Here is a 15525-nt window from a genome sequence, read left to right as displayed (position 1 = left end):
ATTGTGATAGTATTATATGACAGATTACTAATGCCTAGTCAAGAAAAAGTCATCTAATCTTTGTCATATGTATTTTTTAAAATATATTTTTTTGTTTGTCATGTGTTGTTTTGTGTAACTTTTCTGTTTTGTTTTTTTATATATTTTTGAATGTACTTTTTCGAATATTTTTTACATTTACTATTCTTCTTCTTCTTGTTTGGTTTAAAAAAATATTGTATGGATTGATATTGTATGAATGAAAATATTGTATGTTACAATAAATACATGTTTTCTTGTTAAAAAAACTGGCAACGAATAACAATTAAGGGGGCCCCTAAATATTCAGCGCCCAGGGCCCGAAGTTAGGTTAAACCGGCACTGTAAGACGGTGATTTTTAACCGTAAAAGAGTAGGGGACGTGCAGTATTTAACAGTAGAAACCTACGGGAGGAACTACGATACACTTAATCAAGAAAGTTTTACAGAGGCACTCACTGAAGTTGAAAAGAATATATATAAAAATCATAGGCGTGTTGTAACTGGAGGTAAAGGCTCAAAACCTGTTCCAATTTTATTTTCAATCCAGACGCAAAAATACATTAGCCTTTTACTAAAAGTCAGACAAGAAACCAATGTTGTACCAGAAACCAATCCATATCTTTTTGCAAATCCTGATTCCGAAGATCGCTGGATGTCTGGCGCAAACACAATTAGAAAGATAGCTATTAATTGTGGAGCCAAACATCCAGAAATATTGACATCAACTAGATTTAGGAAACAAATTGCCACGACTCTGCAATTATTAGCCCTCGATGATGACGAAATGGAACAAATCGCCACTTTTATGGGACATACAAAGAAGACACATACCGAGTTTAACAGGTAATGTCAACTTTAAGAGTATGCATGCACTGTTAATTTTGGTTAGGATTTTTTTAAACTTTTTATGCTTGATATGATATATCATACATAATGTAATAGAATTAGCAACAATGGTTAAGTTTCGAAAAGTTTACTTTAAAGGTATCTCGTACACAAAATATTTCAAAAAGCTTTCTTTGAAAAATAGTTAAAACCGGGTTTTAATTGTTCCTTGTCCGAACTTAGCAAAACGCGTTTTGAGTCTAAATTTGTTTAATGAATAAACATTTCTTTTTAAAATTTACCAGCATATTTTCTTTCAGCCTTTCCGATATATTTGAATGCGATATATGAAAAATCGTTATTTCCCCTTTAATATTCGAAAATCGTTGTTAGAATGTATGCTTCATAAATCCGTATTTAAAATAAATTATTGTTCTATTAGACTCTCACTGTTTCCGATAAGGTAAATTCGATGGATACCTAAACCATGTATCTACATAGACATTTAAATCGTTTTAAAATTAATAAAATACTTTTAGACTACCGCAAGATATCTACCAGACTGCTAAAGTAGCCAAGATTCTTTTACTTATGGAAAAAGGCAAGGGAAATCGGTACCGAGGAAAAAAATTAAGTGAAATCAATATAGATGATAACGAATACTATAGCTCTGAATACGAAGGCGATGAAGAACCGATTATGCAGAAGATGCTAAAGCGGGTTACAAGGGGAAAAAACCTGAAGACGAATTAGATACTGGAGATTCTGACAGATATGTGCATCAGTCAACGGAACGTGATCAACATAATGAAAACACATTATCAAGAAATTATTTTAAAAAGGCGACTAGGCCGTTTCACGAATCTAACGAAGAAAATAGTGAAGAACCACCAACAAAAAAAACTAAAGGTATGAATAAGTAAAAGTGTCTACGATCATCACAAAACAAAATTTTTTGATATTCCGCCATATTTTGTTTAAAGTTACGTTATCAATGAATAAATATAAAAGTAAAAAGATAAAAGAAAGAAAAAACGGGAATACCTGAGATTTTTCCCTACTTTTGTTTTTTCAAAATTACCACCGTTATTACCAGGTTAACATAGAAAATATTTTTGGCGGTTAGAAATTTTAATATTAAAATAAAACTTTAAGTGAATATTATTATTATTATTATTATTAAAGAAGAAAAAGGAGCCGAGGTCTAGGACCTATATAGCTCCATTTGACTAAAAAGAACTATGCAAAAAGAAACCTAAACTTAAGACTACATACGACTTATAAATTAATTTAATTTAAGAAACGAAAAATTATTGTTCCCGTGGTACAGAACTAAAAGAGTCATATTTATTTTTGAAGCAATTTACAGATACAGCCCCGACGACGTCGTGTGGAAGTGAGTTCCAGGTATAAAATATTCTATTGGATATAGAGTTCTCACGACACTTACTGTGAAACTGTTGTCTGGCTAATTTGTATGGATGACCCCGCAATCTAAGATCGTTACTCAAAGGGAAAAGATGTGATAGATCTATCCCAAACCTTCCCTGTAACGCTCTATAAGCAATTATTAAATCCCCACGAAGTCGTCGGTCCATAAATGTAGGATAATTTAAGTAGGTTAACCGTTCTTCGTAGGAAGGACGACGACGGCCATAAGGAATTCTTGTTGCCCATCTTTGCACAGATTCAAGTCGATCAGAATCCCTTTGCCAGTCGACATTCCACACGGGTCCGGCAAACTCTAAAATAGGTCTTACATATACACTAAAGAGAGCAACAAAATTTTTTGGCGATATCTTAGAGAAAGTCTTAGATAATAAGTAAACTGATGTTCTAGCTTTATTGCATACCGACTGGATATGTTCAGACCAAGATAATGTTTCCGTCACAAGTACACCCAAGTCTTTTTGCTGCGAAACAGTTTTTAGAGAAACATTTGAAAGTACATACCGATTCCTTGGATTGTTTTTACCTAAATGTAGAACTGCACACTTGGATGTGTTTAATTGCAAGCACCAATCGTCTACCCACTTAGCAACCTCTTGAAGGTCGGTCTGTAATTGATTGTAACCAGAAAAGGGATTTGCATATAACTTTGTGTCATCAGCGAAAAGCGACATGTTACTTTTAAGGTGAATTGGCAGATCAGCAACGTACACTAGGAACAAAATCGGCCCCAACACTGAACCCTGCGGAACGCCACTGTATACACTAAACATTGAGGAATAACAGTCACCAACGCGTACACAAAATTTACGGTTTATTAAAAATCCTTTAATCCACTCAAGTAAGTTTCCTCTAATACCGTTATGTTCAAGCTTAAATAGTAGTCTCTTATGAGGAACTCGATCAAAAGCCTTAGCAAAGTCTAAATATATAATATCAACAGGTTGATTACTGTCCAAACAAAGAGACCAGTCATTAACACATGTTAACATATTAGTAACTACCGATCTTCCAGGTACAAAACCGTGCTGGGAAATAGGAATTCTATTATTGTTTAAGAGAAAGTTCATAACCGATTCGCGAATAACTGATTCCATCAATTTAGCCGCAATGGATGTTAGACTAATTGGTCTATAATTGTCAGGATCTAACTTGTCACCTTTTTTATAAATTGGAGTAACACTAGAGATTTTCCAGCCATCAGGTAAAGTGTGTGACAAAAATGAGGTTTTCATTATAAAACTTAACGGATGGATAATCGAGTTTGCACACTTCTTAAATAAAATTGCGGCGAAACCGTCTAATCCGGGAGCGGAAAAGGATTTTAAACACAAAATTTTTTGTTTAAGAATCTCTGGATCAAAGTCTATGTCACTAATATCGTAGTTACTTCTTGTAGAAACAACACGTAAAGTATTCGGAAGAGCCTCCTCGATTGTAAACACTTCTTGAAATTTTTTGGCAAAAATAGTAGCAACTTCCATTTTCACTGAGGTTGGTTCGCCTGTTTCGGTTTTTAAAATAGGTAACGAAACTTTAGATAAAATAGAATTTCTGACATATTTATAAAGAGGTTTTTTGTTCTTATTTGAGGACAGTTGGTTTTCAAAATTTTGTTTAGATTTAAAAATAGTTGATGTTAAGTTATTAGAAAAAGTTCGATGATTGAGGTAGTCAGCATTCGTTTTACTTCGTAAATACTTTTTCCATAATGACTTTTTAAATTTTATCATTTCAAATATTTCTGCACTTATCCATGGCTTATTAGGATTACATCTACGTTGCACATAATGAGAGTTCGTGCGCATGGATTCATTCAGAAAATTTTCAAAAATTTCCCACTGTTTGTTAACATCCTTACCATTCAACATATCTGCCCAATCTGCAGTAGATACATCTAAGTTTACATGATGATAGTTTATTCTTTTATATGTCATTAGCATATTATTTTGTAATATTTCCGACTTGAGGATCTGTATGGAAGTTGAAATAACTGCGTGGTCCGACTTTCCAATTGGAGATGTAACCGAAATATTAGGTAAAAGATTAACATCAGAGGTTAAAGTAAGATCTGGCTGAGAAGTTATATAGGTCATATAGTCATATCATAATATAGGTCATAACTTTTTAATCGACCACTTTACTTTTCTGCGCTTAAAATTTGGATTATTCCTGTGGATCCGTCCCTGGAAAAAATATGAAATAATAATATTAGATATTAAAATATTTAGTTAAAATATATTCATACGTGATTTTTTTTGTATTTTTTTAACGTTTTGACGTTTTTAGAATCATCCACGAAATCCATCCAGAGATTCAGAGCCAAATGGTCAGATAATGAAAAACAAGTTTTACTTCAGTACTTTGAAAAACATATTGAAAAAAAATTACCCCTCGGAAACATGAATGTGACGAACTACTGAAACTACATCCACACGTGTTCGAAAATAAGGACTGGGTCCGAATAAAAACATATTATGTGTATAATAGGTACATTCCGTGAAAGGAAGTGATTGCTTATTTTTATTTTTACTGAACCACCTACTCGTAATAGATTATTTTTAGTTCCAATAAATTACTTTTAAATAATATATATTTTATTTTCAAAAATGTTTAAACCTAAACAAATCCGATTTTTGTACGAAAAGATCATTTTTAAATATGATCAGGTACGCAATATAAAATAGTGAAAGTTGAGAAATCTGACAACCCTGTCGGGCTTCATATAGTCTGGTAAATATAAACATTTTATACAATTGGCTTCGTATTACCTTCAAATGTTTGGGCTTCGAAAGACCTAAACCATATATCTACTATTTGTGTATTAAAATAACTTACCCCTCAAATGTTGCCTTTACTAACTTTAGAATTTCCTATATAACTACATAAAATACACTCCTCTATCGGGCGTATTAAGGGTGGGCTTCCGGTTGTCTGACTAATATAGTGGGCTTGGTATTAATAGAGTAATGCGTATATATATATATATATATATATATATATATATATATATATATATATATATATATATATATACCGGGTGGTGAATTGGAACACGGGCCATAGGAAACTCAATGTAAAATTCTAAACTGTTGAATTCCTGCTTCCCTAATTATTTTACATCGAAAGTCATAAGAAACTATTTGTAGAGAATTGAAATCTGTATTGAAAACAACTGTTAATATTGTTCTACGAACAATAATTATTCAAAATTTTGTAAAAATATAATACAATTTTCAGAGAAATACGCCAAAGTTACGCCACACACAGTGCAATAATGTGTATAAGATTGCATTCGGTGACAATGAGTTTATTATATTAACAATTTGAACTGTCAATTTCTTTATTTATTTTATCATTTATTGTTTAAAACACAATAAAGTTGATCAGATACCCTCAGTTAAGGAGAAAGTATTAATAATAAAGATATTTTCTTCAGTCAATAGTGTGCTCACTGTCAGTTAAATAGTAACGTGTGGCCTAACATGCCCACATATACCTACTGCGGTAAATACATTATATTTTTCAAAATTTTGGAATGTGTTTAAATCGTAGAACAATTGTAACTTCTGTTTTTAATACAGATTTCAATCCTCTACAAATAACTTCTCATGACTTTTGATGTAACATAATTAGGGAAGCAGGAATTCAACAGTTTAAAATTTTACATTGAGTTTCCTATGGCCCGTTTTTCGATTCACCACCCTGTATATATATATATATATATATATATATATATATATATATATATATATATATTAATTTACTGCATAAAATATAATATTTAAATGATAGTCACCACTTGAATAAAGGGGGGAGCAAAAATCGTTATTTAAATATGAAAAAAAGAGCGTTTGTTGTATTTTGAGCATGTTTTGGTCTGAAAATGGCAAACCTGATCATATCGTTAAAAATAACAAACAAAATATCAAAAATTGTTATTTATTGACATGCAGTTAATTGACATGCAGTTTATGTGCTAGAAATGTGGGGAGGGGGAGATATCAAAACCTTTTTTTTTTTTTATTTTTAGAGTTGTAGGGAAATTCCGGAAAGAAAATGGCAAATCTAACCGCGTCATTCCAAAGAACGAAAAAAAATTACGAAAATATAATTATTTCGAAGTTTGCCAAAAATTACTCACATACCTAACCTAATTTTTTTTTGAAAAATTCAAAAAATTTTCTTGGGCACAATTTTAATAGAAAAAATCTGAAAAAATCGGGATGCTTTTGAGCATAACAATATATGTTCATAATTTTTTTCAGATTTTTTAAAGCAATGGATCGCTTTAAACGCTAAAAATATGAGGGGGACACTAAAAATGGTTTTTTTTTTCGAATTTTGAGGAACTTCCGGTGAAAAAATAGAAAATCTATCCCCGCCATTCAAAAGACTGGAAAAAAACAATAAAAATAATTATTTTGCAGCTAGCCAAAAATTATCTACATAACCTAAAAAAATTTTGAAATATTCAAAAATTTTTGCTAAGCTCAATTTTGATCCAAAAAATCTGAAAAAATCAGTATGTGTTTCGGCATAACAATGTACATTGACAAATTTTTTCACAGTTTTTAAAGCAAAGGATCGCTCAAAAAAAGATTTTTCGGAAAAACACATTTTTTGCGATAGGGGACACCTGGGGCCACGTAGGGAGCTTAAAATTTGGTTAAGGGGTTTCTAGATGTACTTTCGATTGCCCTATCCCAAGTAAAAATCCAGCCGAGTGCAGATTTTACCATTTTATCCCGCTATAGCCTTTACTCACCCTTTTCTCATACTTCAACCAAGGCCACCAGAATGAGGCATATCAATTATTATAGACCGATCAAATAAAATTACAATACATGTATATCAAAATGTAATACCGTACAGGTTGGAATAAATTTTTTATCAAAGTTTAGGTCCAAACAAAAGATATTTTCAAGAAAGTATATGATTCATATGAGGGGATCATTGTTTAAATAATTAAAAATTGGTAATTTTTGCACAAAATTTACTTTTTTAACTGCTGCGGTAGTTTAATGTTTTTATTAAGGTTTTACAATTTTTTTCTGCAAAGCTTAAGAAACAGTCTTTTATATGAGACTCGCTAAATTAAATTTGACCCATAATTTATTTAAATAATTGTAAATCAATATTACAAAACAAATTTCCAAAAAAATATTATTTGCAGTATAAATAGGCGCTATAAAATACTTTGTTTTGCAGAAAAAGTTGCGCTATAATATCACAAATATTGAGTATTTTATGAGATATTTAATTTTTTTATAAAAAATTACAATTTTTTCAATTGCAAAAACGCGGTTGTTGCCTATGGAGTATACAAGTTTTTAAGGTCTCATTTGTTTAGCTTTGATGTATATTTTCGATAAATGTATTGACAAATCAAAATTTCAATTAAACACCCCTCCATAATGGCGTTTGAAAATTGGTATAATTTGTTTTTAAATTATTTTTTAATAACATCGCCGGGATTAAAATTTTCTAAATTATTTTTCGATATTCGTATTCTATTTAATTTTTGACATATCCACAAAAAAATAAAAATTTTCTAGAATAATTGTTGGCCGAGATAGCTTTTCCCAGTTTAAGAATTCATAATTTGTTTATTTATCAATATTGACATTTAAAAGTACGTGAGTACATCTATTAACCTTAATACTTAACAATGTCATTTATAAACATAATAAAAATTGTAGAATATGTTAAAAAATGATGATATTCGTAGCACCTTAAATGAAAAATTTTGATTGAAAATTGGCGGAGGAGTAGTTTCCAATATCTCCGTTAATTATGGGCCAATTTCAATATTTTCTATTAATTTGGGGTAGCATATAAAAATAATAACATCTGCATGACCCATTTTGCCACAAATTATCATTAACTAGTTATAAACAATTTTTTTTTCAAAAAATTTTTTTGTCTAGTATTGTGATAAATAACACTTGGCACCAAAGATAATCACAAAAGAGCATTAAAACAAATTTTTATTTTAAACATTTAACAAGATAGTAAAATTTCGTTAAAGAATCACAAAAACTTTGTTCTTTGTACAAATGATTGGCAAAATCTCGCAAAAATAATGTGAATTCCTACAAAATTAAATATATAAAAATAATGGAGGACAACATCTATATAAATATATTATGTATATAAGTGAATAAAAATTAACAAATATATACACAATTATTAGTGTATTACCTGTTAAAAAGATTATAAAATTAATTGTAAAATACATATATATTTTAATACAAAGTACAAAGAAAAAAGCCTTTAACAAATTTTAATGCTAATTCAGTATTATTTTTCATATAAAAATCTTTTGTGTCAACTTTTAATTATAACACCTAAATAGAGAAAAAAAATTAAAAAAAACTGTTTATAACAAATTGACGAATATTTATTGTTAAAAGTGTCATTTAGATGTACTATTTTTATATAGGTACTACCATAAACTAAAAAGAAACATTGAAATTGGTCCATTATTAAAAAGTACTACTGCTCTTCATGCAAAAAGTTTTCAGTTAAGGTCGCTACGAAAATCATTATTTTTTAAAATATTCTTAAGTTTTAACTTTATGTGTAAATGACATTATCAAGTAGTATGGTTGGTAGATGTACTCACGCACTTTAAAATGTTAATATTGATAAATAGACAAATTATAAATTTTTTAACTTGGAAAAGCTATTTCGGCAAAAAATGGATCTAGAAAATTTTTTTCTTTTGTGTGTCCAAAACTACCAGGAACACCAATATGGAAAAATAATTTCAAAATTTTTAATCCCGGTGATATTATTAAAAAAACAAGTTTTAAACAAGTTACACCAATTTTCAAACGTCATTTTGAAGTGGTGTTTAATTAAAATTTTAGTTTGTCAATATATTTGTCGAAAATACACATAAAAACAAACAAAATGAGACCTTTAAAACTTGTATACTCTATCGGCAACAACCGCGTTTTTGCAATTGAAAAAATGGTAATTTTTTATAAACAAATTAAATACCTCATAAACTACTCAATATTTATCAACCAATTTTGTTGTCAATTTATAGTGCTATCATAGCGCAACTTTTTCTCCAAAACAAAATATTTTATAGTGCTTATTTATATTGCAAATAATTTTTTTTTGGAAATTTGTTTTTCAATTTTGATTTACAATTATATAAATAAATTAAGGGTCAAATTTAATTTAGTAAGACTCATATAAAAACTGCTTCTTCATATTTGCAGAAAAAAATTGAAAAATCCTTAATAAAAACAAGTATTGCCGCAGCAGTTAAAAAAGTAAATTTTTTGCAAAAATTAGCAATTTTTAATTATTTAAACAATGATCCCCTCATATGAATCATATACTTTCTTGAAAATATCTTTTGTTTTGACCTAAACTTTAATAAAAAATTTATTCCAATCTGTACGGAATTACATTTTGGTTTTATTTTATTGGGCTATTAAATGTAGGAGGTAGTTCAACGTTTACTATCACATAAATTTGATGCTCCAAATTAGACATGCTACGATACCACTCCGTTTATTATAGGGCTTTTCATCGATTGTCATTTGTTTCGAGCTTCTGTCATGTGTCACATAATATTAATATATCTAAGTCATACGTCTTTGGTTTGTATCATTGATATATACCAATAACGTATGACGTAGATATATTAATATTATGTGACACATGACAGAAGCTCGAAACAAATGACTGTGAATGAAAAGCCCTATTGTACATGTACGATTATTTTTGATCAGCTGTAACGTCGTGGGCTTTGAAAATTGAATAAAAAGAAGGAATTGTTTAAATTAGAAGTAATTTTTGTAATTAAGACAACACAATAAAAATATTGATAGGTAGAGGTTTAATGAACTGTACGTAATAATAAGTGTGTTTATTATCTAATATGATTTGGATTGGATAATAATCCAACCAAATAGGTAATAATTATAATAATAATAATAGCTTCCTATAAAACATCGAGGCCACTGGTAAAAATGTTAGAATATTTATAAAACATACTCTCGCAAGCACGGAAAATCGTCCACAAGCAAATTAATGAAAATCGAGTTAAGATTTCGAGGGGTAAATCAGTTGCTTCGTTCAAATCTTAACAGCAAAAATGTGTTTAAGCAACTCTAGACTTTCGCATGTTTTGCAGTCTGCGCGTAGCTATTCACTTGACATTGTTAGGTGGACTAAAACGGATATAAAAAATCTTCAGCAAAAAGTACAAACACACCTCACAAAACAAAAACAGCATCCTCATAGTGCAGCAGAAAGAACGACATTACCACGGTATTAAGCAGGAAGGCTAGCGACCGACGTATGGATATACTCGTAGATCAGCAATTAGAAAAGCAGGTTCCTAACTTAAGAACTTATTTTCAGATGCAGGCTGAGACATCTACTTTTAATAGCACGATCTGCGCAATAATTGATATAACTCGACTTACATTGAAAAAACCAGAAGTCCGCAATAACCAATATTCTAAAGAAATTACCCAAGACTCTGTCGACGACATAGCTTCGAACTATTGACTGATATCAGGGAAGATATTCCTTGAAACAGGAGGCTTCATACTCGCTATTCGGGATCAGGTTATGTCAACCAAAAATTACCTGAAATATATCACCAAATACCCTCATGTCCAAAACGACAAATACTCATATGGATATCAAGCCCAAGAGACTATCTAATATCTTATCGGAGGTTGCCAGGCATTTGCTACAACTGAATATAAGGAACGGCATGTTAAGTAGGAAGAATCCTTCATCATGAGATAGTTACTAAACTGGGACTTCTCTAAAGCAACCACCTCCCATATTAGCAATACGTTCGTAAGCTTATGCTTGAGAATGACCAACTACAAGTAGTTTTATTTGGACAACACAGTGCTCACAGACCTACCAGTGGCACATAATAGACCAGATCTCATACTAGTTAATACAGTAATTAAAAAATAAATAACATTAATTGATGTGACGATACTAAACAGCAATAATGTTCATGTTAAATATAATGGTAGGCGAGCCCAAGCGGGGATTTTTGCAGTTACTCGAGCGCGTCGAGTTCGTTAAGGAGGGTACGAAAAAAAATCTATCCTTAGAAAAACTCGAAATCATCAGATTAAGACAAGGTAAGTTAAGTACATGCAAAACAGTGTATATTTAAAATATCTGACGATTTGAGCGGGGCGTAAGGAAATGGGTGAGTCACAAAGTTTCACAAAAAAAAAGCGAATACTTCGCGGAATAAACGTCAGATCGAAAAACTAAAAAATAAGTGTTCAATATTTTTCAAAAATCTATCGAATAATACCAAACACGACGCCCGCCCCCCACGGAGAGAGGTGAAGGGTAAATTTAAAATACGAACCCCGCGATATTTCGCGAAATGAACATTAGATTGAAAAATTGAAAAATAATCGTATTCAATATTTTTGAAAATTCTATCGAATGACAATAAACACGACTCCCACAGAGGTGGGGTGGGGGGTTACTTTAAAATCTTAAATATGAGCCCCATTTTTTATTTTAGATTTGGATTCCTTACGTAAAAATAAGTAACTTTTATTCAAGACATCATTTCGAATTATGGATAGATGGGCCCTATAATCGCAAATATCGATTGTTGTAAATGGAAAATTAAATTAAAAAAAATAAAGTCCCCCACTTTATGGAAATCTTAACTTAACTTTTTTTGGTTTTGAGACCTACTCTTCACAACCCAATAGGTCCCCATAACGCTCGAGTAACTGCAAATTCAGCATACTTTTCTCCCCTACTATAATAGGCCTGGATCCCGCGTACCAAAAAAAGTTGATTAATAGCAAGCTGAAAATGTGTTAATAAATGAACGGTGTCTAGTCGGACAAATTTTGATGTATGGGAATACTGGAACAGGGGAAGTTTTAATTGTTGAACGTGATTTTAATTGTGGAACGTGTCATCCTGACAAGTTTATGATTGTGAAAACTAGCAGGTTGTTTTTAAGTTTATTCAATAGCAAACTTTTGTGCAATTTCAATTTATTCATTTTCGGACTATATTTGGACGCAAATTTTTTCACCCAGGGCAAAAGCACACATCCGTACAATATCACTTTTTTCTTTGACTTTTTAGTTATGTGTCTGCCAAATTTCATGTAAATACAAGCGGTTCTTTAAAATGTAGAGGTTTTGCAATATTTTACCGTTAACGAACGTACCTACTAGTTAAACATTAAAAATTAAGAACACTGACAGGAATTTAACGGATCGGTTGCAAAAAAACACAAAACAAAAATAACGGCCATGGAAATGAAATATCTTAAAACGGTCTCTGGACAGACCAAAATGGATATATACAAAATGAGAAAATTAGACAATGGCTAAATCAAGAACCTTTACTGGCTAAAGTTGAGAGGCAAGGGTTAGGCTGGTATCGACATATATAATGAGGACAACCAAAACAATTTAAATAAGAGGATCAAAGAGAAGAGAAGAAACGGGAACAAAGAAAAGAAAAAGAGAGACCAAGGCAAACATGGATAAAAAGAATAAACGAAATTGCACAAAAAAGAGGGAAGATTATTGAAGAAATGAGAGCAAAGACTGCAGACCTAAAAAGGAGCCAGAATTTATGCGAGGAAAAGGATTTTTATTTAATTTTGAATATAGTACCTCCAGAGTTTTAGAGTGAATTGAATTTAATTGAATTGAATTTCTATATTTTTTCATTGACTGAAATAATATTTTTATGCTATATAAATAAAATCGATAATTAAAAATAAATTTTCGCTTCTAACATAATATGGTTATATTATGACGATTAAAAACTATTTTTACAATTAATGTTACTATCAATAATCATGTTTTGTTCCAAATCATTTTCTTATTGATGAAAACCTATAATAAAACAAAATAATTATACTATTACGTTTAACAAAACTTTCCTTCAGCCTCTTTCACTACTTCCTGTATAATTCTAAGAACATTATCGAGGACATTATTTTCTGTAATAACTGTAATGTAATTTGTAGCAAATAGCTAATAATAAAAGAAAAACATAAGCGGTAAATTGTTTGGGGCGTATGTAGGACAGAGTAAACTGAAATTCGGTTCTTTTTCGTGTCGTCATGGTCTTGACCTTCCTACTCTCGTTGGCGTTGAAAAATACGGTCATTGTTCCGTACTAAGAGACGTTGTATAAATATATCGTTTAAGCGTTAAGCCTATTAGTAATTTCTTTATTCGACGTAGGAAGTAACAGAAAATTCATTTAAGAACAGAATATGAGATAAGGCAAAATAGTTGAAGCAATAAAGCATTGAACTTTCGAAAAAAAAAAAGACGAAAAGACGGATCTTAATAATTCTTTTTGCATTCGATTCGTGAATGCACCAGGAAACTTTGTGACCAGTAGCCATGAGATAATATTGAAAAACTGCATACAAAAAATGCATTCTTTAAGTGCATCTCAAACAGACAATAAAAAAATTCAGAACTCGTCAATTATCGGCGGAAATAAGTTCAATTTTGTTACTAATGAGTTTTTGTCAAAAATTAGTCAAAAATCATTACTCGGGGTTTTTGGGATCGCTAACGACGAATATGACATCGCAAGTAATCTCCAGAATACCTGGCTCCCAGGGTACCAACTGTTTACCTCGTCTTGTGGAGATTTCGGCAAAAAATTTATTAAAAAATTAGTCAAAAATCATTACTCGGGGGTTTTTGGGGTCGCTTACGACGAATATGACATCTAAATTGATCTCCAGAATACCTGGTGCCCATGGTACCTACTGTTTACCTAGTCTTCTGGAGTTTTTGGGCAAAATCATTACTTAGGGGTTTTTTGGGGTCGCTGACGAAGAATATGACATCGGAAGTGATCTCCGCAGTACCTGGTGCCCAGGGTAACTACTGTTTATCTCGTGACTAATGATTTTTGACTAATTTTTTAACGAATTTGCCGAAAACTTCAGAAGACGAGGTAAAGAGTAGGTACCCTGGGCACCAGGTACTCCGCAGATCAATTCCGATGTCATATTCGTCGTCAGCGACCGAAAAACCCCCTAGTAATGATTTTTTACTATTTTTAATGAATTTGCCGAAAACTTCAGAATATGAGGAAAACAGTAGGTACCCCGGGCACCAGGTACTCCGGAATCACTTCCGATATCATATTCGTCATAAGCGACCCCAAAAACCCTCAAGTAATGATTTTTGGCTAATTTTTTAATAAATTTTTTACCGAAAACTCCACAAGACGAGGTAAACAGTAGGTACCCTGGGCACCAGGTACTACAGAGATTACTTCCGATGTCATATACGTCGTTAGCGACCCCAAAAACCCCCGAGTAAAGATTTTTGACTAATTTTTTAATGAATTTGCCGAAAACTTCAGAAGATGAGGTAATGAGTAGGTACCCTGGGCACCAGGTACTCCGTAGATCAATTCCGATGTCATATTCGTCGTCAGCCACCCAAAAACCCTTAAGTAATGATTTTTTACTATTTTTTTAATGAATTTGCCGAAAACTCCAGAAGACGAGGTAAACAGTAGGTACCCCGGGCACCAGGTACTCCGGAGATCACTTCCGATGTCATATTCGTCGTTAGCGACCCCAAAAACCCCCCGAGTAATGATTTTTGGCTAATTTTTTAATAAATTTTTTGCCGAAAACCCCACAAGACGAGGTAAACAGTAGGTACCCTGGACACCAGGTACTACGGATATCACTTCCGATGTCATATTCGTCGTTAGCGACCCCAAAAACCCACGAGTAATGATTTTTGACTAATTTTTTGATAAATTTGCCGAAAACTCCATAAGACGAGGCAAACAGTAGGTACTCTAGGTACTTGGTACTCTGGAGATTACTTATAACATCATATTCGTTTTCAGCGACCCCAAAAACCCCCGAGTAACAAAGTTGAACCAATTTCCGCCCATAATTTACGAGTTCTGAATTTTTTTTATATCTTTTTAAGATGCACTTTAAGAATGCATTTTTTCTATGGATACTATACAATGTGCAACTTCTCTCACTACTTACATACATTCAAAGCGAACAATTTCTCAGGCTGTGAGAAAAGTCGGCCATAAAGTGAGAAATATTTTTTCGTAGAATCGTGGTTTCCATGGTAACATGAACAATACAAACACAAATATTTTTGTCAAATAAAATGTGTCAAATCAAAACTTACCAGGAATTACCTTTCAAATATAACTGGTAACTATAATTTT

The 15525-nt window shown here is 31.6% G+C and overlaps 1 protein-coding gene across 1 annotated transcript; it reads left to right on the top strand.

The window, feature by feature from the left end:
• The first annotated feature begins 370 nt into the window (after positions 1–370).
• On the top strand, positions 371–5117 carry LOC126889669 (uncharacterized). The gene is made up of 3 exons (XM_050658189.1): positions 371–864; positions 1386–1755; positions 4585–5117. The coding sequence occupies exons 1-2, from the start codon at positions 674–676 to the stop codon at positions 1597–1599; spliced, it is 405 nt and encodes a 134-aa protein (XP_050514146.1). The 5' UTR covers positions 371–673; the 3' UTR covers positions 1600–1755; positions 4585–5117.
• The last annotated feature ends 10408 nt before the right edge of the window (positions 5118–15525 follow it).

This window comes from Diabrotica virgifera, chromosome 8, assembly GCF_917563875.1.
Source record: "Diabrotica virgifera virgifera chromosome 8, PGI_DIABVI_V3a".
NCBI lineage: Eukaryota > Metazoa > Arthropoda > Insecta > Coleoptera > Chrysomelidae > Diabrotica > Diabrotica virgifera.
This window is presented reverse-complemented; position numbering and strand designations above follow the sequence as displayed.

Coding starts and splice junctions, on each gene's coding strand:
- LOC126889669 (XM_050658189.1), top strand. CDS start 674: ATGTCTGGCGCAAACACAATTAGAAAGATAGCTATTAATTGTGGAGCC. Junction 865..1,385: donor ACACATACCGAGTTTAACAG/GTAATGTCAACT, acceptor AAATACTTTTAG/ACTACCGCAAGATATCTACC.